The following is a 27,190-nucleotide window of genomic DNA, read 5'->3' on the forward strand; positions in this document are numbered from 1 at the left end:
TCGTCCAGAAGTCTATCAGCGATTTCTGTGTGTCAATATATCACTTCGTTGCGTAAACCATTGCCGCCGAAGGTCCCACTGCTGCTTCTCAATTTTAACCACCCATTCCAAAACAGACGCATTGACATAATCTCCGAGTGACCTCCCTCTATGCCACTCTCTGTGGATCAGCCAGTGCTGACGTCACGTCAGGGGTACCGTAGTCCGCAACAAGTGACACCACTACCATTTTCGTCATTTTCTCACATACAGAAGGTCTGTTCTCATACGAATCACGAATTTATTATTACAGATGCGCAATCTATCAATCTCGCTCGACCTAATGTTTTCCTTTAGTGTTTACCAAGTTTTACTTGACCTTCATTTCATCTTGAAGTGAGGTGCCCACATCGAGTTTGAACAGGCTTAAAACATGTGTCCTTCTTGCATAAATAATTTATTACAAATAATAATTTAGTTGCTCCTAATTAAGCAGTTTTGCAGGCCAAGGAGTGTAGTTAATCAGTTATGATTCGATTAAATTTTTAGTGCTTTTGTTACTTGTTTCTTGTTTCTGTTCCATGGGTGTTTGCTTTTGAATACGCATTCTACATGAACATTCAGTTTCATAGAAATATTAAGTTCTTTATTTTTTACAAAGGGTTGTCACATGGCATAATGCTTTATCCTATAATACATGTGTTTTAAGGCTTTACATGCTTTAGAAAATAGACGGGATTATTTTGGTTGCAAGGTGCTGGATGAATTCATACTATAAATGGCAAGCACCTGCTTCCGTCATTCAAGCCAGGCAGTTGGGGCACGCTGCATCCAGTGGAACAAGTAGTTTTTAACTGCAGCAGTGTACTTATTTGTTTCCTTCTCTCTCTATGTGTGCTACTACACTCGAACCGAAAATGCACCATCAAAAAACTGGTTCAAATTTCGATCCTGCGATGCAACAAATGACTTCTGTTAGCTCGACTTCGTTCCCGACCCCCTCCGCTTCTGCCCATACAGGTGGAAGGCAAGGTGACGGAGAACGACAGCGGTAGCCTGCCCAACACAGATTCGTACCACTGGTTCGTGAGCGAGGGGCAACTCCAGGACTTGCTGACCGTGGGAGCCATCCTCGGCGAGCTGGGGGTGCTTACGCGCAAGCCCCGGCAGACGCGCGCCACCTGCGACACGGACGTGCGAGCCTTCCACCTGAGCCAGGCAGTCATGCTCGAGGCGCTGACGCGTTTCAATAGGCTACCGTCACTGGAGTACCGTCTGTGGCGCAGCTGTGCGCTCAAAGTGGCCCGCAGCATTCTAACCTTGGAGCCCAAGTATGAGGTGAGATGAAAACAGGTGTTTACACAAAATGAGAACAAGCTCGTATGCAACTCGTAGCTGCACTCAATAAGCATCAAGTTTCGGCCTTTTAGGTGAGACTTGAAACCAGTTCAATCACAATAGAAAAGTTCAGGTAAAGCGAGTGGACACATGCAAGTTCTCCTGCATGTTCATCAGCTGCACACACGATAACACAGATCCTTTACACTGCAATCTAGTGGTTGAACATTCACAAAGCCGTCTGTCTAAATAAATCTAAAAATGTGTGATCTTTAAAACTCAGTCAATTTATATCTGAGATAATTTCACACATCAATACAAGATGTAGTAGGTTATATCCCTCACTATTTTCACTATACAAGTAGCATGATTAGTAAGCAGATTACACTGTAATAGAATATGCAATGCAGTGTTTTTTATTAGCAGTGGCTTCACAAAAACTTGGCTACTGAAGTGCCAGCTATATTAAAGCTCTCATCATTGCTCCTACTGCATGCTCGTACGCGCCTTCTTGTCCGACTGCACTGTCTTTTCACCTAGCTGTGTTGCCATCATGCTTTTGAAAGTTCACCTAATATTTTTTTCTTTTTCACTTCATCATACTATATTATTTGTTTTGTCATTACCTCACTATCTAATGTTATCAAATATTCACCCTTCCATACTGCTTTTTCCGCCTCAGTCTTTCACTACTGCTCTGCTTTCTTTTCATATTGTCTACATTTTGTCCCATCATCGTTTCTTTTTCTTTTTTGCTGCCTTGTCAAAATCAGCAGGCTGGATCTAAGTTGCTTCTACATGTTTGCCGTGTGACCTTGTGTGTTGTTTCGGTGCAGAACTGGTCTCAGAACAAGCTGATGATGCACCTGGACCATGCGTTCCTGCCCGACTTGAGCGCGGTGAACAGCTACCTGGTGCGACCCTCCATGACGGACGTCATCCTGGTCCAGGGCGTGGCTACCGACGTTAACAACTCAGATGAATTCCTCGGCCCTGTCTGCATTCCAAGCTCTGTCTACTCTATCACTATCAGGGTATGCCATTCATAGCGAGTCTTATGCTATCACTCACTTCCATATGGCTCATTGCTGGGATGATGCAGCCTTAGTGCCTTGAACTTGTTAGCAAATACTACAATACCCACAATACTCTGCCTTAAGGTATTTTATACATCTACCACACAGAATTGGTACTGTGGTTAAGCACAATCATGAAGATTTACATCTGAGAGCTGCAGGTCACCAAATACTAGACACAAAAAGGCAATGCCTAGGCTGAGTAAACAAATGAAGCTTTTAGCTATAATCTCCATATCATGCGTAAGCATGAGCATAACGTGATGATGCAAGGCCAATATCCTCAGAAGACCAGTTTTTTACTCACAATAGAAAGTTTCACCTAGTATTTAAACTAGTTCGATCCATCGCTGGCTTGTTTACCTTTTTCTGGTTGCTCATGCCAACTTTCACATTTTAACCTTCACTGCCTCAACAATCTCCCATGTTGTGGCACACATGAAAACTGCAAAGTCACAGAGCGACAAAATTTAATAATGTACTGTTCCTTGCAAATGACTGCTGCACATTTTGTTTTTCTTCGTGCTGGCGCAGAAAAACGTGTACAACGACCGCACAATCCTAGTGATTGTGGGAGATGAGAACTTCATGCCAGATGCCAGCCTGGACTGGTCCGGCACCGGTCAGCAGCGGCGAGCCAGCGTCATGAACAACTTCGGCCTGTGCCTGCTCCACGACGTACGCCGGAGGCAGTCCGTCATGATCGACAGAGGTGACGACGATGAAACTCGAGTGGTAAGTGTACTGTGCAGTGCGATCTTAGTCATTGTTTGTAGTCATCATAGTCGTGCAATGATGAAATTTTTCAACCGCATCAAAGTCCTTCACAATGAAGTTCGTGTCATCTCAAGTTTGGCTTAATGGTCATGATGCTCGTTTCATGAACGAGAGGCAGTTATTTAATTATCCAGCTGCCATTTAATGGAGGCAGGCTGTGACGATTGTTAAAATTAGTCTGTAGCTCACCATTATAGCATCCCTCACAACTCGTGTGTAACTTTGAGGTACGTGTAAGAGTTCAATAAATCACTGCTTGGTTGGCAACTTGAGTCTATTGCCACTAAAGTCGAGCCTATTGTGCAAGTTTCCAACCATAATTGCTTTGACATTAATGACATTATAAAACCTGACAGTTGGCATATGACCAGATTACGTACAGGGAAAGAAAGATTCCAATCACAGTTGCACATTTCGATTGTCACAGATGGCAAGCATTGACTACTGTAAATTGCACACATTTTGAGCACCCCTCAGCTAAGCATTTCTAAAAGAAAATTATCTTTAACTTTTAATGTGTAGGTTGTTATAATACACTGCATAAAGCATAGCTTGCATTTGAACTTGCTGCGTAACATATCCTGGCATGGATGCGCAAATGCTGATTTGCAAACCAACATAGCCCAGCCTTTATTGTCAATAAAGCATTGTGCTATCGACATAAATTTTAAACATAAACATGGGAATATGAACAGGTTCCTGTTTCCCCTTCATAACACATGAAATAGGAACAGTGGGGTGGAGAGTGGGTGCAAACATGAATGGCGAGGAACGAGAGTACCTCTTACATATCACAACATGAGACTGTAGCGTATTAACATTGCATGGCCCAGATGCTAATGTTTACGACTGCCATGCAGCGCTAGCAAATACTAATGCCCTCGTGTTCATTTTGTCTCAATCACATTTTTATTTATACTGAGAGTACATGAAGGAATTTACCATATATATAGCTTGAGCAGGGCTCTACAGTGCTTGAATATTTATTCTACAAGCTATCAAAAATTTTTGCAGTTATCACTGGTCTGTTCTCACTCAAATTTCACAACAACGATACATTAGCCTTAATCATTCAGTAAAACATTTTACATCATTGTGTGCCTCGTTTGTCCGGACCTTTATTGCCTACCGGCAGTATAATCAGCCCACATCTTTGCAACAGCCTGCTTCTCTGACATAAAGGTGCACATATAATGATAGTTCTTTTATTTTTCCTGGCACAAACCAAGCAAGCAAAGATTTCAAGTACTTTACTGAACAACACAGACCAAAAATTGCAATCTTGTTGAGAAATTTTGACTAAACCAAAGCAGCAGTAAGTGCAAAATTTCTTTAAAGGTTGCTGTAATAATAACATTCTCACCACAGAGTCATGTTTTCGGTAAACATTTCGTGCAATATACTGTGATGACGGCATTGCAAGTGTCATTCTACAGCTTTCCTCTCTCTCTCTCCTCTTCAATTTCATTGCTCAGCGGTCATGGTCAGACAACTTCCGGCGGCGGTTCATGTCGAACGCCGGACCCTTCCCAGCTGACCGCCGGCAAGCGGCGTCTCTCCATGTTCAGCACCGGCGACAAGCTGGGTCTCGACAACCCGTCCTTTGTCACCGACAAAAACGATCCACCAGAACGAGGACAAGCCTGTGAGTTCTTACAGCGCTTCCTGCAACACCTGCGCACCCCCGTGGTGTGCCACGTACAGGTGCAGTCCACTGTTAAAGGGAAGCACCAATGCGCGGCCCTCACTTTGCTGGCAGTCCAGCTGCAAGTTCCCTCTGAAACTATGCAAATTCATTGCACGGGTGTGTAGAAAGATGCCAGCGGCATCAACTACAAGTAATCTGCTGCAAGTCTGGCCGTTTCCACACTTGCCAGAGGAGAATGCATGCATGTGCTCTACGCTATGTTTGTTCCTTTTGACAGTGGACTGCACTATGTACACTGTACCCTGACACTTTTACTGTATCCTGCTGAACAGTAAGAGCTTGAGAAGTGTTTACAGTAACAAATGCTGGAGTAAGTTCAGTAAGACATGGTGCATGGGCATGTTAAATACCTGCCAGATCTGGGAGACCTCGAAAGCAGGAGTCAGATTGAAGGGCTTGTAAATTGGGTTTTATTGCTGCAGTAAAGAAACAGGCGAACCAAAACTCCGCGCACATGCCATCGTTACCGCTGCTCTGTTTAAAGGAATGTTGCACTAATGCGGCTGCTTCTCTTGGCAGTGACGTCATCCTGGATGCTTCGTCAAGCCAAACGGTGCAACAAAATCACTCTTCCGTTGTGTGACAAGTCCATATTGCAAGGCACAAGCAGTGCAGAATGCACATCTCGTGCTCTTCCTTGGTTTCACGATGAATGAAAATTCTCCATAGTATTACTCTGAAAACCCCTTGCACACACTTCTTCCACTATTGCTCGTGGCTGATGGTCACCACTGATAGTAAAGAGAGAAAAGCTATATAGCGGGGTAAGCTAGATACAGAAACATGCACCCGCTTGTTTGTTGAAAGCTGATTAGTATCTCATGACACAGGCAAATCAGCTGTACCTGCATCGCATGCTCGAGATATAGACGCATGGTGGGGGAATGGCATTTTCTAAAACATGGTTGCCGATGGATATTGTCGAATTTGGATAAAATTGCTTATTGCTGCCAATAGCGACAGCTTTCAGTAGTCCAACTCGGCTTTTATTTCTGTGTGCCAAGAGCACATTAACAGGCATTGCGCACTACTCCACCACGAAAAATACTGAAAATTCCTGCGTTATACAGGCAGACTGTTCAGCTACGACACATTTACATCTTGAACAAGTGATGCTTTGTGCCTTTACGCGTTCCTTCACGTCCATTTGCTTAGATTAGGCATTACAATTCAATTTTAAAAATTTTCTGTGACAAACTGTACGAGAGAGAGGATTTATTTACAAAAGGGCTAAGAGTTTGGTCTGAGCTATAGCTTATTCTAGCACGCAGTCCTGAACTGGGAAAGGGGAACAGAGGAGAAAAAGAGTGATGATGATGAAGAGAAGAAAGTATGAATACACTAGGTCCTCCATGTTGTGGGCATCTCTAAAGTCAGGTGTCCAGTCCCAGTGTCTCATAAAAAAGGCTAAATCTGCTCTTATAATCAGAGCTGTGCTGTTTTACGCCAGGCTGAGGACCCAATACAAAGTCGTCAGATAGCGGTCTGCTAACGACGTGCGCCTCTTCCTCTTCACAACCACAATCTCTCTCTCTCGACATGTGCAATCGAAGAGACCAACTTCTGCTATGATTAACCGGCCCTTTGGTTACTCTGAAGTGGCACAAGGACCAACACTATTACATGCATCGTAAGATGTGCTAATGTCTCTATGCAGAAATCTTGGACCGACAAATTCCGGGTACGCTTTGGTCCGACCGAGCAAGCTTCGGGCAACCTCAATGCGAGCAATGCGCACGACCGTAACAACCGGCGGATGTCCATGTTCTGCCGCATGGAGAGAATCGACAGCTATGGCAACGTGAACGACCTGCAGGTTTGTAACATACCTTTGCCGTGTTACACATGATTATCACATACCTTTTAAGACAGATGATAGTGTTGTGTCCAATTCACCTTTATCATGTTCTTTTAGTATTCCTCTAATTTTTTAATAAAGGTACTGGTGTATATGAGAATTATAATACCTGCACTGCCCAGCCAAGGTTGATTTCATTATGTGATTTGGTCTTAGAGCCCTTAAATACAATAAATTGCTGTGGCAATGAGGCCTACCAAAGATTAAATCCAGGTTGGAATAATGTGCAACACTGAAATGCAATAAAATTGTGTTTATGATATATTAAATAACAAGAATATAATGTCACATTTAACAACACCATTGGCAGCTTTTTATAATTCTTTTTTCTACAGAAGCAATTGAGGACAGCAACTAACACTTTTAAACATTGAATAAAGTTTATCAAATTAAAATTATACATGCATTTTGCCTGGCTTTCCAGCTTATGTTCGCTTTTCAATGAGACGTTGACCCTTGTGAGTTGCATGTTCACAAATGTGCTGATCCAAAGCTAATGAGTGCTGAGAAAATCTTTAGATCAGTGTTACCATTAATGGTTATGCTGCTAAACTATTTATTTTAACATGTGACACGTGGCATTATAATTTAGAGCTTTTGGGTTTAAACTTTAATGCAATGAAGAGGACACAATGGTCAGTGTTTGATAGGCAACCTCTTTTTGTATTCCTAAATGGAAAATGGATGCAAACAGACAACACACACACAGAAAAGACCGACAAATGTATGTGTGTCTGTTTGTTCTTAACATCCATTTAGAAATGCCTCACCAACTGGCCCAGCAATTATGCCTTCCAAGTAGTCTCTTTCGAATGCTTCTGCCAATGCACTATTTATGAAAGGACACTCCTTGACAATCATGTTCCGTTTTGCAGGACAACTCGGGGCCCAAGACACCCGAGATGCAGAGCAGAGCGAGCACTAAGAGCAAAAACAGCATTGCCAGTAAGGACAGTAATGTCAGCAAGGATAGCGGCAACAGCAAGGACAGCAACCCCAGCAACGGCTCGACTCGGAAGTCTGTACCCGAGATTGTGTTCAGCCACTTTTGAGCACATGACAACAACACTGGGAGACTTGACGAGTGAACCAAGTGGTGTGGGCGCCGAGCTTCTACACAACTACCAAGGAGCATCACCACTTCAGAGCTATCACCAGAAGGAATCGACGCCAGACAACATTTGCTGGTGCACGTCCAGACGGAGTCGATGACATCACTCAGTGACTGTGCAGTTGCGTACACTTTGACCAAGAACAGTTCGTCGGCTTTGTCATTGCTTCGCAACTACACGAGACTATGCTGCGGTGGTGACAAACAGTTCCACCCTTGTCACATGGACGGTGAGATTACAAGTGCCGCTAGAATGAAAGACGCGCCACACATTGATCAGTGGCAAAGACTGCTTTATGACCTAGTCAAGGTCGGGAGGTGACTTGTAGGTCACATATCGGCTGCCGAGACGGGCCCTATGAGCATTTCGAGCCGAAAGGCTGTTCCAACTCCCTGCTGAACGAAAATCATTCTGCCATGACGTTATGTCTTTTGGTGGAACCTCTTCCAAACCACTTGCCTCTAAGAGAAAGGACAGGCTTAGTAAGGTCTGTAAATTGGAAACAGACTTCCAGCATTGTTATAAACAAAAAAATTTGTCTGAGAGCAAAACACCACCTGGCTGCTTTGCTCCGTCATTTTCGCTTTCCACTTCTAGGTGGCGCCACTTGCCTTTGAAAGCCTTTTGAGTGCAGCGAGCGTGTTTCCGAGCTTATAAAGGAGCACCTAAGCCTTTTGTGTAACACTGAATGATGGGCCTGCTCTGAAGGGCATAGATCTAGGATGCTCGACTTCGTAGCACCCTTTATTTCTTACTGTTGAAGAGACTATTTGACTGTCACGTTGAAACCTCTCGACATATACCTCATACGTGACAGCCAACTCACGGTGATACAACTTGTCTTGACAATTTTCACTCATCTATCGCAGAAGAGGAGCTTAGGCTGATCAATGTACAAGTAGCCTAGCAGAAACGCAGTGCTGGTCAAACCGCTCGAAAGAGCCGTACGTAGTCAAAGCCAGTGCCAAGCATAGCTACTATACTTGTGCGTCTCACGCGAACAATCCTAGATGTCGGTGACACACTTAAGGGGGGCTGCAGGCTGAAAATGCACATGCTTTGTTCTTTTTATGTTTGTCCATAGCATGCACATCCATTGAATATGTGTCGAAGTGTCTAAGATTCAGACCGTTGCCTAGGTACGTTACACCGACAGTAAGCCAAAATGGCAGCTGAGCATCTAAAATTTGTTATGGCTTCAGTGGCCGAAGGACTGCAGACCATGCACCATAAAGAAAGCTGCACATAATACTGTGTAATAAAGTGGAACTGGTTGTGTAAGAGGCACAAAGCACGTAGCACAGTTCAGGCTAACCTGAACAGTATGGCCACACATGACTCCATGCTGATCTTACAAATGCAGCACACACATATCATGGCATCCGAGAGGTCACATGCATTGCTCCTAGAGGGGCCCTGACCCAACATCTGTTAAAAATAAGCACTTGAACCGCAATCAGACATAGCCTACGGCCTGCTCGAAGCTCACAATAGAGAGACTCTGGTTTCAGAAAGCCGTGTTTTGCACCTTGTTAACTTACAAAGCATTGCTTGGACCAGCAGTATCTGGCAGCTTCTTGTAACATGGCAACTTGTAACATTTTTTTTTAATGCTTGCCCTGGGTGCTACAAACTTTTCAGGGATACAAACGCACTACATTAAAGATGATTTAATTAATTTATACAAAGCACACAAGCAGCGACAAAGTTGGCACCACAAATAGTGACAAGCAACACACTGCTTTCAGATCGCAGACTTTTTCAGCGACTGTTCCAGGGACTTGTCTGTATGAACTTGCCTTAAGCTTATACCCATGTTCAGTCTTTTCACCATCAGAAGACTTCCAACGGAAGGTTCCAGGACTGGCAAGCGAAACCTTTTAGCAAACAGAATTCACTTTTCGTAAAACCGATGTAATGTTCGTAAATTCGTAAACTTTAGATAAATTCAGGAGACTTGATAGGATACGGACATCTAACAGAGATGGGTAGCATACCAAGCTACAAGCATTTCTTTAATAAAATTTATATTTACTGAATAGCCGGTCAGCATGCTCAGAAAGTAAAATCACCAAAGGCGACTAATCACAAATGCGACGCCAGGTGATCAACACCCCCAGGTGCAGACAGTACTTGCACTTGCCAGTCTATATTGCATTTTCATTAGTTTTACATTAAAAACCTACATAACTACCAATTATCAACTAGCCAGGACAAATAATTTGCAAAAAGCCAACTCAAACTGAAGTAGTGCCTCTGTTTCCTTGTTCGTTTTATTTACCCAGCAAGTTGTTTCCTTTATCTAGACAAGCAACGTGTTGTTGCTGGAAAAGGAGATCAAGTGTTTATTAACATTCTAGGCCCGCATTCATTAAACATTTCAAATTGGCATTTTCTTACCTTATTTGCCATGATGGCAAGACTATTCAAGCAACAGTGGCCAATCACATACGGCACTTGCAGGTACTGGTCCTGATCACTACATGAACTGCATTGATTGAGAAGCAATTTTCAGTAAAGCATGCGACAGCTCACTGGCTTCGTTTGCTGGTAATAGATGGTGTTTGTCAGGGCTCCTTTTTAGGACTTGTTTTGTTTTTGCTGTAACATATCTTGTTAAGTTTGACTTGTCTACTTTGTTATTTGTTTGCATTGTTTGTGCCTGTTCCATGTTGAAATGATGCACATTGTACTTATTAAACTGTATTACACAAATGTGAAAAAAAGTTTGCATTCTAATTGATGTGCATGTGGCACCGCACAGTTGCTCCTGTCAGCAGAAAGTGCGGCTGCCTTTAGATGCAATCTTAAGGACTGGAAATGCGGCACTGAAAAAGTGCATGCTTCAAGTCAGCATACGTTTTCTCGGCTGTTTGTTTCGACGTTGCTAGGCCTAAGACGCCGCCAAGCTGTGAAAGTGTTTTGATTTATATCTAACAGATGGCACCACAGCACTTGATGTTGACGATGCAAAACACTGTTTTGCAATAATATTAAAATTAGATTTACTGCAGTTTAATTAAAATGTTAATATTGTGGCACATTTGCAAACTTTTATGAGGGTACGATTGTATTTATTGAGCAACAATGAAAATTTGTTGCTACTTCTTTTTCATGATGTCGCATGCATGTGGTCGCCCCATCTCATTGCTTGAATATCACGTGCATGTGGTTGCCTTTTAATTGTATTCCCGAAAAAATCACAGTTTCGCCCAACAGGCGAAACATTGGTTGTGACAGCAAATTATTAGACAGCTATATAAAGTAAGGTTAATCATTTTATCAGCTACATAAACTTATCAAGCATATTGTCAAGCGTGCACAGACTAAGATGAACACATCTCGTGCGATGACCGCGGACACTTGCCGTCAGAACGCTAGGGTGCCGCTTCTCGCTTCAACGCGAACTTAGTGCGCGAGAGCACAGCGCACACGAAGCCATCAGCTATCTCAGGTCGGCTAGCCTTTGAACCCAGTGCAGATTTCCTCAAAGATAAAACTCGCGCTGCCGCGCTCAGCCGCTGCAGCTGGAGTGGAAGAGGAATTGGACTTCATACAGAACATCACAGCGACGCCGACAACGGAAGTTTGCCTGAAGCGTCCATACACTTGCTATCGCAATAAAGAAAAATGCCATCCAACCAAAAGTCGCACATGAGCATCAAGGAAACATGAACAAGTTTTTCAGAAAAGAAGCGCTTCAGAGTTAAACAAAAGATTCATCCTGGTCCTGGTACCCAATCTTGCATCACAGACTTTCTGGGTTGGTTGCCATACCAACTGAGCTGACCAGGAGGCTAGCAAATGGTAGGGCACGAGCCCATCAATCGATAATTAAAAGCACAGGAACATTGAATAAGCAAATGAGAATGTGTCTTAAGTATCTTTTCACAGCTCAAGCACCCAGTTTTGAGATGCCATTACATTTTGTTTGCAGGTCATGCCCATTACATGCTGCACACACTGAAGGCACACCATCACAGCTTGAAACAAAACAAAAAATGTCTCCACACAGATGCACTGCCTTGGGCCAGGATTAACTACCTATTTCCTTGCATACATGTGAGACGGCTGCATTCTCAGATGTACAGTATGACTCATTCTTAACGGGAACACCTATCTTTAATAAACCCAGTATAACTGAATAACTTATACTATAATGAGGTATAAAATGGCTGATAGGATGCATTATGCTAACATCTGTGCATTAAAAAAGAGTGTGCCTTCATGCCTTAATTTTGCTGTAACTGTCATAATTCAACGATAATTGTTAGCCAAGCACTAAACAGGTGTTCTTTTTAACAGAGGAGTGTACTTGACCTACTTTCTTATTTACACATGGCTGCCTCATGAGGGTTAATGATCTAGAGTATGTGTGAGCAAAGCAGCTTCTCTGCACACTTGTGAACAGAAAAAAAGAATGTTAGCATTAAGCTTTGGGTACCACAGTTTGTTTATTGTAGCCAGTGACCCTCAATGATCAAACGAATCTTCACAGTTGTAATCTTTCCCACGAGAAGTCAGCCATGAACCTGCACGTGTTCCAGCTCATCGAGGAACATCTGACACTTGGACATGAGCACCTTGATGGCCTCTGTGACGAGGAGGTCAGGCGCGTAGGCACCTGTGGATTCCACGGAAACTGAAAATGGAAAGACATGGAGACTTTCTTTTTTTGGACACTCGAATAGGCTGAATTCAGTACAACCTGATGTAGTTATCATATTTACCCAATTCTAATGCGCCCGCGATTGCAGTGCGCTCCTCGATTATCGTACTTAAAAAATGCGAAATGCAGTACCCTTGATTGTTCCTTCACCATATTTTCATCGTAAAAGAGAGAAATAGCTATTTCTTCTCATCGGGAGGAGGAGGAGGAATAAACGTTCATTGTGCGAAACAGCAAGAAAGTGCTCTTTCTTCGCCCTAGTGGGCGGCTCTCTCAAGTCCAGAAAGCCGTTGGCTAATGGCGCAGCCCGCGCCCGGTCCACCAGACTTCGCTGATTCTCCAGGCTTGGTGCCGTTAACATTTGCCTCCCACGCTTCGTCGATAGCTTGTAGCGATTCTGAAGCTTCATCTTGAGTGTTTTTCTCACGGTGTGGGCACACCAACACCATGTGTTGGAGGGTGTCTCCGATACATCACAGAATCAGCATAGGTGTGAGAACTGTGCGGGGGTGCATCCGGCGCATGCTAATTCTATGGACATAATGTATTCGTCTGTAGTCTGCGGAGGGTGGTCGCTTCTTCCTTGCTTAATTTTGGATGTGGTAGCGAATATTCCCTTCTTTCCAGTCGGTAGCGTTGCAATATTGTGGTGTAGTTGGGAAAAAAGAAAATTTAATACTCTGACATTGCTGGCGGTGCGATTTGGATTCGAGGTCACTGAGGTGCATCGTTAGTAAACGTGGAAAGTAGAAAAAGAAGAAAAGAAATGTAAAGAAAAAAACTGGTTCATCCCTCTTTCAAATAAATTGGTCATAACATGAAAATGAGAATAGATGGCAGCTCCGTTGCACATTTGGCCCATACACATGTTCAAAGTTGAGCCGCCGTCGCGTCACCAAATAGTGACGGTTGGTGCCCATGACGCCACCGGGCACATGGTCCCTGAAATTACTGTCATACAATAAATGATACCTAAATATTGTCATTGTTACAAACATACGTCATCAAGAGAACAATTCCTTTAAAAAAGCAAACCTTTCTCCTTTCTATTCCTACTTTCCCAACGACTGAGTCGGCACAAAGCGGTAAAATATGACCGGAATGACACTTTTAAGCACTACCATCTTTATCACACTTCTAGGCATCTAGGCTGACAAACATATTGTCTACAAAATTTCCCAGTGATAAAATCAATGACAGACAAATATCCTCGTTGCAACGCAAACACGTCTTGAAGAGCAAACAATTCCTTAATAAACCAAACCTTTCTATGCTTACTATCCTAACCACTGTCGTTCACAATGTGACCACTGTCAATCTCAGACGGTTTTTTATCGCTGTCTGTAAATGACAACATGTCCACCACTCAATCGATTGCATTCAATAGCCCCCATTCTTTGAATCGCCCCCATGACAATGACTTGGGGATGACGGTGATAATCCTGGAACTTCAAGAACACATGATGTGACTCTGTTGCTGCTAGCTTAGCATGTACAGTGCTCAGCGATTGAAAGACAATACAGTACTCGGAGCGCGTGACTGCTGCCAAGTTTTGCACCACCGGTGGGCACTGAGAACACCGAGCTGTTGTATTTTTTGTATCACATAAAAGCAAGAGTCTGTATGCAATGTGACTGCATTCGGCTGCTTAGCCATCACCTGGCACTCACAAAGTGCCACTAGTGAGCGCTTTTCAGATCCGCCATGCTGTCCGAGTATCGCATTTTAATTGTTGAGCACTGTATATAACTTGTGTTTTGAATTAGCTTTTATGCTTTTGCAATGAAAGCAGTTACTCTTCACTACTGTCACCAACCTACATGAAAACTCGCTGCTTGGTTTGACACCACGGTGTAATGACAGTGACAATAATGGTGGCTCCGACAGTAGGCTGCTGCCAACACCGCTAACACAGCAACGGCTCCCTCGGAGTAATTAGGGAAGTGAACATCAAAGGCCATGCTTCTGTGTATAGAACCGGCCCGAAGCAATTGCAGCAGTTGGGGAACATGTCATGGCTGCCACGTTTCAGACTTATTGCAATGCACGGGCAATTTTTTCAGACATTTTTTTTTTTTTTTTTTTATGAGGTAGAAGCGTGTTTGAAGTGGGCAAATATGGTATAAGCTGCCTGAACAAAATGCAATCCAGCTGCAGAGAAGTCCATGTTGAAACAAAGAGGAGAAGGCATGAAGCTTTCATTCTGCTAAACACTGCAGCCACCAAGTACAGCTGGTCTGAGAGCTGGTGCAGCCAGAATTCGCGGCATTTCTCCCCACGGTGGCACAGAAAATGCCCTTTTAAGTTCCTCAAACTAAGAAAAGCCCCAAACGTATTCAGTCTGAGGCTATCTCCAGAGTAAAAAAAAAACAGCAAAATCCACTCACAGATGAAGTGGTCCTTGACCCGCGTCAGCTCTACAGCGTCCTTGAGGTCGTCAAACCTAAACACGTTACGGCTGCAGGTGTCGGCCCTCGCATTGGCAACCCTGGCCACTTTGTGACCTGAAGCAGCAATGGAAATAGCAATAAAGTGTTACCAGACCACGTGGACAAGTGCACATACAACACACCTTCCAACCCCACCCACTTGACAAGTGGAAAGCAGCGCTGGCCAGCTCAGACACCTCACAAACAGCTATGGCTGGTAAGGTGGACAAGGCAGACAGTTACTGCTGTGGGACTTCTCAACTAAGGAGCCTACCTACCTGAGAGGAAAGATACTTGACCAGCTTCAATGCTTGTTCTATTTTCAATAAATGATTTGTTCACTACTTTTCTACTACTAATGGGGACTGCAAGCATTCTTGCAGTCCCCAATGAGCTGTGGCAATCACAGCCAAGAATCAGTGACTAAAAAAAAATTTTTTTTTTAAACCTCAAGCTCAGCGGCAAAACTCCTTAGCCCCTAAGCCACCGAAATGAGTGCCTCTCATAGTCCATGAAATGTCCCATTCCTGAAGGTCGTAATACATTAGAACCTCATTCACCCGATCTGGAAACAAGCGCAAGGGAAGCATACTAACCGGGAAAACATATTTTGCAGTCCCTAAAAAATTGACAGACTCAACAGTAGTTGACATCTACATAATGTGATGCATTGCGCAAATCGTTGCAGCACGAGATGCCGACACGCGCTGAGTTGGTGGGGCCAGAGACATTGCACTGTCACTTTTGCAGCGTTGACAAGCTTAAGTTTGCACTACTCGAATTCAGCCTGGGTCGTTTGGGCACAAATTTGCACGAATTGTTGTAGCGCAAATGCCAATGCGCCTAGAGCTAGTGTGATGCTCGAGCGACCAGAGACGCATCTTGTCATTTTCTCATTGCATAGTGTTTTAAGATGGCGATGAAAAACCAAAATGAAATCGAGCTGGTGAGTGACGCCGGAATACGATGCCGCCAGAGCAAAACATGATGCTCACTTCGCGCCACCTGCAGCAGGGAATGGTGGCACGTTTGAGTTATCGCCTATTAAAAGCATGCAGTACACTTCTAATGGCACTACGCCTCATGCGCTGTGGGACAGATAGGTCAAGATACTTATCGCAATAGGGTTGGCAATGATACCTGTGAATGCACTTGCGACGACCCGGCATAAGAAACTGAATGCGTGCCGGTGTTCTCACGTAAGATGAGCGAGCCAGTATTGTGGGGAAGCTGCTGCAGCGCGGGGCTACTGTTCTCGATTGTGCGCGCCTGACGCCTTTTGTTCACATGGGATCTAGCAGCTGGAAAACATCATACAATCGCTATTTGGCGCTATATTGAACATTGGCGCCGAAATGTGGTGCTTTCCAGGAACGTATGAAACAGTAAATAAAAGCGCAACTGTATTGGGTCATTCTTGGTGCTCTCAATCGCGAATGTTGACGCTGGGAAATCGCACGTAACGGGATCGTATCAACAAGGTTCTGCTGTATACACTACAAAGCTACTACAGAAAGTGCATGCTAAGTGGCTTGCCTGAAAATTGACTAAGAATGGGATTCAGAGAGCCTACTTTGTCAATGCGCATGTTTCAAAATAGCACTTGTAACGGGTACAGTGCCAGCGACATTATTTGACTAGGTTTCTATTGCGACAACAAACATACAGACACTTGAGGCATGCCTGATGCATTGCAGTTGCATTGAGGCAGCCCAGGTGTTCACGTGGTCCCACGTGGTCCAGAGGTCACGTGATCTGTCATGGGTGCGAGGGCAAGGGTGCAAGGATGAGCCGAGAAGGCTGGTGCCTTGATGCACATTGTCTTCGTGCACCTCATCAAGCCAGCGTTGTGACCTTGAGTGCTTGTGGTCACTGAGTGAACTCTTTTCATGGGGTGTCATGCGCGTGCGACATCAGACATCTTTGTCAGTAAGCGAATGTTTGCTATAACTTATAGTGGCCATAAAACTACTGTAAGCCATACTTCGTGTAATGTTCTAATTAGGGGTGTGCGAATATCAAAACTTTCATATACGAATCGAACACGAATATTTAGCTGCGAATATTGAATTGACTATGGAATAATGATATGCACATGCATTTATTAGCAAGTTGGGTTATTTGTTATGTTGGAACATTGCAATTACACTGTCAATGTTAAAACACTGGACTAGCAATTCGTTATACTACAACATTGCAGATTTGGCTCATGTTAGCTTGGAAAATTTAGTAATTTCCACTAGCTGTCCTCGGCAGTCTGTGCCTTATTACACCACATCAAATGCTCGTAAACTCGGAGGCATTTGACGCTGTGCCAGTCGTCACTCATCGCAGTTCCTGTCAAGCAATAAGCTCAGAATTGGGGGTGGCGCTGTAAAAAAAAAAGAAAAAAAAAAAGTGCACCCTCGCTGTTCGTAAACTCATACCCCTTGCTACTGAGAGGCTGGCTTTCCCGCATAGTTTAGACATTTAGTGGCTAAGTGTGCTTTAGAGGCGAAATTTTGCTAGCAGCACGAAATCACAAAATTCAGCACAATATGGCCCCAATATTATTAGATTAGATAGAAAAAAATTCTGAAAACCATGTTTGCTTCTGCACAGCCAGCAATCTATTCATATCCAACCGAATAATCGACCATTTTCGAATATCTATTTTTCTAATCGAATATGAATATTAAAAATATAATACGCGACAAATATTCACACACCCCTAGTTGTAATACTTTGCTATCGCAGTCGATGCCTTGCCCTTCAGGAAAAACTTTCTTCCTAACTGAAGTCAGAATTCAATTCTCGAGCCATCATAGTGAGTGAGGCTTTCAACCGGAGGAAACGACACAAGGTTTCAAACAACTGACCGTCGGGGCTATCCTCCAGCTCGATGACTCCCTCGGAGAAGCAGCCCTGAAGCCGCTCTGCCTGTTCGTCCAGCACGGGGCGCAGAAGTCGTATCTCCGGCAGGAGGCGGTAAGATGCCGTGGCTGCGTGGTAAGGAAGGCAAGAATTGGCCGTTCAACAGTGTGGTCATCTTGGCAGCTTTTTCTTTTTTGATGACAAGAATGCCAGTCAACCCCTTCTGTGCCATGCTATTATTCTGAATTACGGGCAAAAATGGCCAATTCTTTTACTGAGGAATAGTTTATGAATAGCAATGAAGGCAATATCTTAAACATTTAGTTATACAAAACCTCAATGGGTTATTGCAAAACTTACACTTAACAGCACTATATTAAACAAATTCAAGAAAATAAAAAGTATTCTCGAGGGGAAAATGAAAATTGCCAAGACCCTGAAAAGTATTGCGGACGAGTTGAGCTCCTCTATGGCATGGAAGGGGTTAAACTACCATATTTCACACAGGATTTTTTTTTTCCTGGTGTATTCTTTGCAGATTGGCGAGTCTGACGATCCAGATATTTCTGAAGCCACCACATAATCTTTATGAAGGGACAATCAGGGTTCGTACACAATATTTGGCTGGAAATTCAAGGACATTTCAAGGATTTCAAGGATGCAAAAAGGCAGAATTCAAGGAGTGTTAGCGTAATTTTATTTCCTCACATGACTTAGGAAAGGAGCCCTATTTTCGAATTAATTTCTCTTTCAAGAGCTGTTATCTCCGCTTCTTTTTCTTTGGCTGTTCGACGGAAACTTCGTCGCCTTTCGCCTTTCTGGTGGCTCTTCAAGGCAGATTCCCCCATCGTTGCAATGTCGACCGTCTTCTGACATAATGCGCACATTGCTCGATAAGGATCGCTTGGTTCCGGTCTCACCCAGTGACGATAGTCCGTATGTTGCAGCCACGCAGGCTGAAACTTGCACTTCCCGCCTGGCATCTTGTCAAAGTAAACACACAACGCAAACGCGAACTTCACTGAAATGGCGCGCACGAGGCCGGCAAACGGCCCGACTATAGTACCTAAAAGACACATACTAGCGTGCCGAGAGCGGGTGTCGCGGTAGCACCGAGTGTGATGCCTGCCGCCGCCGTCCGCTTGGTGCGCTGCACTTCGAGACTGTGCCGGACCATGCTGAGACATGGGCGGACTTCAGGCAAGACACGACGGGAGTCTCCCCATTTGCCCGGCGATCTGCCTCTTATGTTCTTGTCCCAATCCGCAATACGTTCGGGGTCTGCGGACGCGCTGGGTAATGAGATGAGCCGTTTCTTTCCGCGTCTCTGGGAAATCGCGGTTTCGCGACCTGTTCAAAGTTTCTTTAGACAGACGAGTGCACACATAGATGCAAAAAACCCACTCACAATAAGAAAAGACTGCAACGAAAGCGGCAGCAAGGCGAGAAATGAACTAAGCATTGCAATCGACGCGTAGCAATCAACGCATCGCAAACGAACACGAGTCGAACACCGCAGGATTTAGCATGGTGCCGACAGGCATCGCCGTCTGGTGGCCCGCGGCGCCAGGCATCACAGCCCGCGCCACCATCCCGCGTTGGAGACTCTCGGTGGACGGCACACTAGAGTATATTCTAGGCACTATACGCAAGCCGAGCGAGCGATATGTCTCGCATTGGATTAGATTTCCAATGCATATTAGTTGCCAGACGACGTAGGGGCTGCGAGATTTAAAACCGAAACTTCCTGATGTTGCCCTTTAGTCAACACAGCTTGTTTTCATGGGCATTCGTAAGCGAAAGGGTCTTAAATATCAGCATGACTTGCGGAGGTACATCGTTAATTTCCTCTAGCGGAACAAATCCCACGAGATTTTCAAGGATTACAAGGAGCCCACGGGTATTCAAGTAGTTTCAAGGGCCCTTGAACTTATACTGTCAATATCAAGGATATTCAAGGATTTCAAGGGGCTGTGCGAACCCTGGACAATGAAGAGCAACAATAAATTATGTTGGACTGCTTCCAGCGAGAGTAAACACATCAACAAACCCGCGTGGTTGCGTTCGTTAAAGCGCTGCAGTGATCGTCGCTAGAAAAGCAACTGTTTTACGAGATGCTATAAGTTGCAAAACTGTTCACCTTACAAATACTAAAGGACGTACAGCGAGAAAATGTACGGATACAAAGTCACTCTTTCAGTGCGAGACGCTCGTCTCAGTTTTTTGTAACAAGCCCTCAAAAGTTTCACCCTAAGCTATTAAATAATTCTGGATGCTCTAACTTCACATACAAGCACTCTCAAGTGTGATTCTATTGTATTGTTGCTTTTTTTTTTTGGTCAAAAAAAGATTTCAAGAATTCAGGCCCTCACAGAGTACTGACATGATAGTTTCGACTTTTTATAGTTTTGCGTTGAATGAAGGTCCTAGACTTCCAAACCATCAAAAAAAGTAATACTGAAAAGCCTCGAAGCACCCTAAATAATTTAACAGCTTTTCTACAATCAGTTTCAGTTTCATTTCCCAAGAGGTGACTGCGTCAGATGTCACGACACAGAATGTGGTCGTGTGGAAGCGGGACGTTGCGACGTTTTCTCACTTGCTCGGTCGTCTGCTTTCTGCTATATCGGTCCATGCATTGAGCATAGCAGACGACCAAGCAAAAGTGCGAGCACCGTAGTGTCGCAATGTCCGGCTTGCACGTGACCAGCTTCTCCGTCGCTACGTCACAACAGTGTCAGCTCGTAGGAAACGAAATTGAAACGAGGTATAGAAAAGCTGCTAATTATTTTAGGCACTCGGAGGCCTTCCCGGTATCTCTCCTTTTTCTTTTTTTTTTAAGGTTTCGAAATCTAGGACGAAAAAAACGAAAAAAGATCTAACGAAAGAAAATTTGAAGTTGAAAATATCATGTCCATAAACCTTCAGGAGGCACCAAAGCTGCTTGCACACAAGCAATGCCACTCACCTACAGGCGAGAACTTTGCATGAACCTGGCCTGTACCTTTCATGCAATGCAGCTTCAGGTCAATCTCCTGCACAGACAACGTATGGAAAGAAGGAATTGTAAAGATACGCACATTGTACAAGATTCCCTAATTTGGCATACTCAGCAATGCTCAGATTCAACCAAGAGGTCTCCTCCGCTCAATGCTTCTTCTACTGCACAGCAGAAAAAAAGAAGCCATGAGCAAAGTGTTAGAGAAATTTTAGCAGACTGCAAACTCCTGTTTCCCTTGCAGTGTTGCAGATGTTGCAATGACATAGCGTACATATACATTGTTTGCTTCTAAAGTGAAGCGTCCTTCGCCTACTGCCGGGTATGGTGTGCCTACGGCTGCTGTTGCCTGCTGGGTCTGTTGGTTTCTCAGCAGATACATATATGCCTGAATGCAAGCTCCAGCAAAAAGGCTTATATTAGCCCTGTACTAGTGAGTACACTTCTGTTCTGCGTAATAATAATTAATAAAAAAAAAACGAGATCTGTACGTATAATGTCGACTCATAGGCTCAAAGCACAGAGACCTCTTCTTAAATGGAATAGAGCACTGCTATATCCATCATATTTAGCCATTGGGTATGGGCCACTGTGTACGGATTACAGAATTCTTAAACGTAGTTAAAATGTCTGTCGTACTTCTGTGTGCAGACGCCTGTCCTTGCCTTTCTTCCCTTGATAAGCGTCACACATTGTCTTTGTCCTCGTGAAATCGCTAAGTAAACCTCTCACACTGTACATCCACCTGATTTTGTGCGGTGGTTGCATTTCGGAATAGCTTGCGAACAAACATAGACATTCGTGCTATACAAACATGAGCATTGCATGAGATTACATGTTGCACAGGATGAAAGTAAACACAATTGTAACCATCACCTTGTAGTCATATAGCATTTAATTAACCGCTTCGCTTCACATATATTCCAACATGTGCACTAGGTCTGCTTCACTTTTTTTTTTCTGTTTGCACTTGCATAATCATTGCGTCCCATCGTTACCGCCCTTGTATGGGAACTTGCTTGAATTGATGGCTTGTACGGAAATAAAGCAACTGAAAGTTTGCGCCAGTCAGTGCCTGTCCTTGGTCCACGTTTCTCTGCATATTTCCTTCGTTGTGGCAAACCATCTAGACCAGCAACAAGTCTTGTTGACTTTCCATATGTGCAAACACATGTGAAATGCAGGAATACTCTCATCAGACAACTGCCACACCAATTCGATTTAAATCTGGTGCGTTTGAGAGAAAAATCTGAACTCTGCCAGCTTCTGGAAGCAGAACTTTTAACTCGTGGCATCCAATTTTTGTTACACGTGTTGCCGAAAATTGGTGAATTTCAAGAAAACTGAAGTGTGCTATGTTTAACACTCTTAACTCTGCGTCCAAAACAAACAACACAGTTTTGTAAACTGTATTTGTAAGGTTTACTAAAGCAGCCAAGTGTGATGCATTAGCTCATAGCTTTCGTGAAATTATTACACTGCTTACATCAGTCTTGCAAAAGTCTTCTTCAAACATTACTGGTACAATACAAAACAATTTATAACATGCACAATTTGTCATCTTTAGTTAGCCCTGCATTTACAGAATTGTCATATGATTTTTTTTTATCACTGAGTCAGAGTTGTAAAACTTGACACTTTAGTTCCTAAATTTCAAACGCTCGGGAACACTGTCTCAAAAATTATAGTTTATTTCATCATCATAATCAGTATTTTTCTCGTGAAAAAAAAAATTAATGGCATAAATAAAAGACCTCCTCCCCATATTCAGATCTTAACCTTTTCTCTTGTATGCAGGAAACAAATATCACCTAAATTAGTTCACCAGATAACATACGGAACAATTTCTCCCTTCCCTTGTATTTAGATAGGAGTCGCCGACGTAAAGCTTTCTCTTATAAAAGATTAGTTAACAAAAGATGTGCACGAATTTTTAAGCACTCAGCGCAGACTGGACAACACAACAGTGTTTTCTTTTACAGCTTTTGAAGTGAAGCTAAACAACAGTTTGCAAGACTTGGGCTTGCAGTTCCAGCGTTTGCCCTCGATTGGACAAGGCTTTCAATATTTATATCAAGGAGCTGCAATTCATTCTGCTTAGGCAATTCCTATCTGAAACATGGCCCAGACTCAACTTCCTAAATATATTGAGAATGTCAACACCTCTGCTGCTGTTTCGACCTAATTCAATACTGTGTGCAGTATGCACCACCATTAAATAGATCCCGCAGTTAGTTATCTGCCACCACTTATCATTGAGATATGACATAAAAACACAGGCTAATTTTGGGTATCGAATTCATGCAGTTAATTATATCAGCCACTTCTTTCCAATAAAGGCTAGGTAATGTTGCAGTTCTATTGACTATTTCAACTGGTTAGATGTTCCATTTAACAGTAAACCATACTGTGAATATATACTGTGCTACTTGAGTTGACCTAGGGAAGGTATTTACACCTGTAAAGAGAAAGAAAGAACGCGAATAAAAAAAAAAGTGACACGTATGTGGTCAATCGGAGGATTAAGTTTGCGCAATGCAATACAGGTGTAGTTTTACAACTGTTTAAGGTCGAATTAGGGTCCAATTCCATGGCTCATCTAGAGCAGGTCCTCCCCCCTTATTTTTTTTATTTTTTTTCCAAATGCAAGCCTTACCTGGCCAGGTCTCAGCTTTGCTAGAATAATGTCATCATGAACAGGTCTCGGTGGCTTGTTCCCAAACTGCAGAACGTTGACAAGAAATAAGAACAGAAGAACAAAACAATGACACAAAGCAAGACAAGCATATAGTTTGATATACACAAAATTCAACGTCGCTTGAACTGGCACAGAAGGATTCAGGTGCTAAAAAGACTCACAATTTCTGCTTGCGATCCAAGGGGGATCCATGTCAGGTGCTTTGTATACACTGTAAAGAAATAAAGCAGTAAAATATATTGCGAGTTATCCTTAGGCGTTTTGATGCAAGACGTGGTGATGAAAACGGTTTGCTGCCCCTTACCGACGTGGTCCCTGTAAAGTTCATCTGGAATGGTTGCATCCTTTGGAGCATGCGGATTTTTGGTGCACTTCACCTTAAGCTCAAATTCAACTGTGTCCTCGGGAGAACCATCACTTTCTGAAAAATGAACACGCAAGTACAAGAAATTAAAATTTCCCTTCATTCCAGCATGCTTATATTCTTCAAGACAGCTAGGATGGCACCAGGTTATGCATGGTGCTGGTTATGGTTGGTGCATGGTTATGGTGCATGGTTTTTTTTTTTTTTCCCCTTTCATGTCTGATATGTGACAACACTCATGGACACACAATTGCCAAGCAGGAATTGTTCGAAAATCTAGTTTTGCATTCCCTGTGATCTCTATGTCAGTCACTAAAGTCTTGTCCCACCCAGGACAAATTTGACTGACCCCGACTGAAATCAATCAAAACTAAATAATGAGTGCCCGAGTTTCTTTAGAGGCTCAATTGCAAATAATGACAAATCTGTGCCTATGCTCAGCTACGCCCCAGGGAGTTATTTCAATGCACATCTTTCTGCTATCTAAATAGCGAGAAACTACCAGGTTGCTTGGGTTTCAGAGTAATCATAGCTCAGTAATATTGTGAAACTATTGTCAACAATTATACAGTAGTCACATTTCACAGGTGGTCCATTCACAGGCCTTAAAGCATATTTAAAGAGCCTCCAAACCACAGTGAGCTCAAAAGATTGTTACGTAGTGGCAGCTGCATACCAGTCTACAATGAACACTGAGCAGCAAATATTTTTAAAAATGAAGCCCAAATAGCAAAGTGACAGGCGTCTGATGAATGACTGCACAGACATCAACGTTTCTCGTTCGCCTTCACTATGCTCCCAACGAAGGACACCCCCTCTCTCCTTCTTCCAAAGTACTTCTCTCGGAGATACACCGGCACTCAGTCAGTACCAATCGTCACATTGGCACTCTTGTCTGTCGTTGATTGGCCAATCGACAGCTTTTACCTTGGTGACGTCACGCGCACGACCCTGCTCGTGTCGAAACGTGTGAATAAGAAAATGCAAAAGGCTGGAGAGGAGCACGGGATTATTTTTTTCTTTAACATTGGAAAGGGTGTAGTTAGGGGCGTGGTCAATGTAGCCTAAGCTCGCCAGCAAGGAATGACAACACCGGCTTTCCCACAGCATGTAGCACTGCTATGTTGGCCAAAAGTTGACGTCATGGCATTTTGTACACTATGCGCGTCTTTATTTAAAAGATGTTCAAAATGTCAGCAGTGGTTTGGGGCCCTTCAAATAATTTGAGTGCAACTCTCGTGATAACTAAGGCACCAACCCTCGCAAAACCCCTGCCTGCTCCCTGCCTCTCCAGAAGCAACTCGCGCAAAAAATAAGATTGAGCACCCGCTGTGCCATTCATAGAGAGGGAATCTAAACATACAAATACCTTGAAAGATAAATTTCTGATTGCAAGTGGAGCAAATAAATGTCTCAGTGCTCTGTCACAACAGAGCAGCCATGGCAAACCAGTCTGGAAGGTCTGTCCGCACTTTGACAGGTAAAGAGATTTATGGATACTTGATGAATTAGAAAAAAACCAACGACAGAGAAGCCGTTTCCATATAGCATGAAATGTTCGCTGAGCCAACAAGAGAAACATAAGACTGAGTATCGGAAGGGCAAGAAAGTCGTGGCCATGACCAGGGTGGCATGTCCATCCTTCCATCTGTCAGGAGTACGACAGATGAAGTAATTTGTGAACTGTTCACAGATACTGAAATGGGAGAAAACGGTCACGAAAAACCCGCTTTTATGTAGTATGAAATGCCCACTGAAGAAACGTGTGAAAAAGAAGCCCAGCAGGGGCTGTGTAGCAGTTGCGAAAAAAATTTTGGCTAGGGCTAAAGACAAAATAAATGCGACCTTTCACAGACGACATGAAATATAAGAAACTCAACGCTTGCAATGACACCTAAAGAGAATTTGCAGTTCGTGTCTTACCACTTTCCCTGTATTCGAACATCCGTGGGTCAATGTTGAAAGGCACCAAGCCAATCCGATGTGCCAGCACCTCGTCCTGAATGATGCTCGTGTTGTTGTACAGGTATACTTTGTCAGGCGCCATTGTCGGCACCTGCAAGACATGACAAACGCCATTCTAGAAAGCCTAGAAATGTACAGTCATTTTTGAAACTAAGCAGGCCATTTAACATGACCAGTGTCATTGCCTGGCACTCCGTGGATGTTCCTGCCGTGCTACACCAAGAGCATGCTTATAAAATGTTGCTTCATGTCATACCGTTCGGTTCATGTCATACCGTTGACCATACGGTCGCTTAGTGCAAAAAATGAAGGAGGGGCAAGGGTCAATGGGTTGTGTGTATTTAGATAAATGATTGTGATTTGCGCGATGCACGTATGATGTTTTTTCGGTATGTTGAGCATGTCTGTGCATATACATTTGTGGAAAAAAGAAATGAATAAACAGTCAAAAGTTTGGCACTCCCCTTAACCCCATCCCTCCATTTCTTGCGCTAAGCGACCATATGGTCAACGGTAAAAGCAAGCTTCCCTGGCCACATGTGAAATGGCTTACCTACATTTTTGACATGCTGTACATGTACTGGAAAAGTGTGCACACGACATGGCTACGTACCTCTGCGAGCAGTATCCTGCGAATGGCGTTCGCGATTGCCGGGTTGAGGCCTACCATGTCGAACTCCATGGTCATGTCGTCCATGGAGATGATCCCAACATTAAATCTCTAAGAGTGAAAAACAAGGGTGGCTATTAGTGCATTTTTATTATAGGAAATAAATGGTATGCTCGAGCAATGACGAGGTAGGTTGCATTTTTTCGGTCCGGCGAAGTTTTGACGTACGTTTCTTCAGACCGCGTAAGAGGATATCTTGATGAGAGCGTAAGGCAGCGTTAGCGAACGAATGAATTTACATACCTTGACAAACTTTTGGATATCCCAGCTGTCATCCACACCCGGCGTGGCACCGCAATGATCAACAGTTTCAGTCTACAAAGATCACGCCAGGAAGGAGATATAACAAGCAATAGGCGCATAACCCAAGGTAAACATTACCACGCAGCGCATGCAACAGGTTTCGTATCACTTACATGAAGCAAGTCATGTTCACGAAGATGAAGGTGCGTTCGCATTCTCTCCAAGTGCGTCATGATTCAATGTTTATGTTGTACTTTCAAATCTACAAACGAGTAGAGCCGTAACTAAGAAACCGGCAGCCAGAAAGGTACACCAGAGGTTTACAATCACTCGGCATTTGAAAAAGCACGTGCAGCGCCGCTTGCCGATGCTGCCATGGAGGTGCGAGAGGAAACAATGGACAGATGACTACTGTAAACGCAAACCACCTGGATAAACGAGGCAAAGAGAAT

The 27,190-nt window shown here is 43.6% G+C and overlaps 2 protein-coding genes across 2 annotated transcripts in view; one reads left to right on the forward strand and one right to left on the reverse strand.

The window, feature by feature from the left end:
* LOC119457993 (sodium/hydrogen exchanger 10-like) overlaps positions 1-10,574 on the forward strand; it is a 68,524-nt gene extending 57,950 nt beyond the window's left edge. The window contains 8 exon segments of the mRNA XM_037719781.2: positions 1,000-1,317; positions 2,154-2,351; positions 2,928-3,128; positions 4,646-4,689; positions 4,691-4,793; positions 4,795-4,815; positions 6,536-6,694; positions 7,612-10,574. Of these exon segments, the coding sequence (XP_037575709.2) occupies positions 1,000-1,317; positions 2,154-2,351; positions 2,928-3,128; positions 4,646-4,689; positions 4,691-4,793; positions 4,795-4,815; positions 6,536-6,694; positions 7,612-7,788 (1,221 nt within the window). The 3' untranslated portion in view covers positions 7,789-10,574.
* Positions 10,575-12,283: 1,709 nt separating this feature from the next.
* Positions 12,284-27,132, reverse strand: LOC119457995 (DNA-directed RNA polymerases I and III subunit RPAC1). Its single transcript, XM_037719782.2, has 11 exons — positions 26,912-27,132; positions 26,739-26,810; positions 26,439-26,546; positions 25,784-25,916; positions 23,801-23,917; positions 23,658-23,707; positions 23,455-23,520; positions 20,769-20,835; positions 17,806-17,928; positions 14,906-15,022; positions 12,284-12,490 (listed from the first exon to the last, which is right to left on the reverse strand). The coding sequence occupies exons 1-11, from the start codon at positions 26,969-26,971 to the stop codon at positions 12,369-12,371; spliced, it is 1,035 nt and encodes a 344-aa protein (XP_037575710.1). The 5' UTR covers positions 26,972-27,132; the 3' UTR covers positions 12,284-12,368.
* Between the last annotated feature and the right edge of the window lie 58 nt (positions 27,133-27,190).

This window comes from Dermacentor silvarum, chromosome 7 (assembly GCF_013339745.2).
Source record: "Dermacentor silvarum isolate Dsil-2018 chromosome 7, BIME_Dsil_1.4, whole genome shotgun sequence".
Classification (NCBI taxonomy): domain Eukaryota; kingdom Metazoa; phylum Arthropoda; class Arachnida; order Ixodida; family Ixodidae; genus Dermacentor; species Dermacentor silvarum.

Coding starts and splice junctions, on each gene's coding strand:
- LOC119457995 (XM_037719782.2), bottom strand. CDS start 26,971: ATGACGCACTTGGAGAGAATGCGAACGCACCTTCATCTTCGTGAACAT. Junction 23,918..25,783: donor GTTCGAATACAGGGAAAGTG/GTAAGACACGAA, acceptor TTCATTTTTCAG/AAAGTGATGGTTCTCCCGAG. Junction 17,929..20,768: donor TGCAAAGTTCTCGCCTGTAG/GTGAGTGGCATT, acceptor CTTACCACGCAG/CCACGGCATCTTACCGCCTC.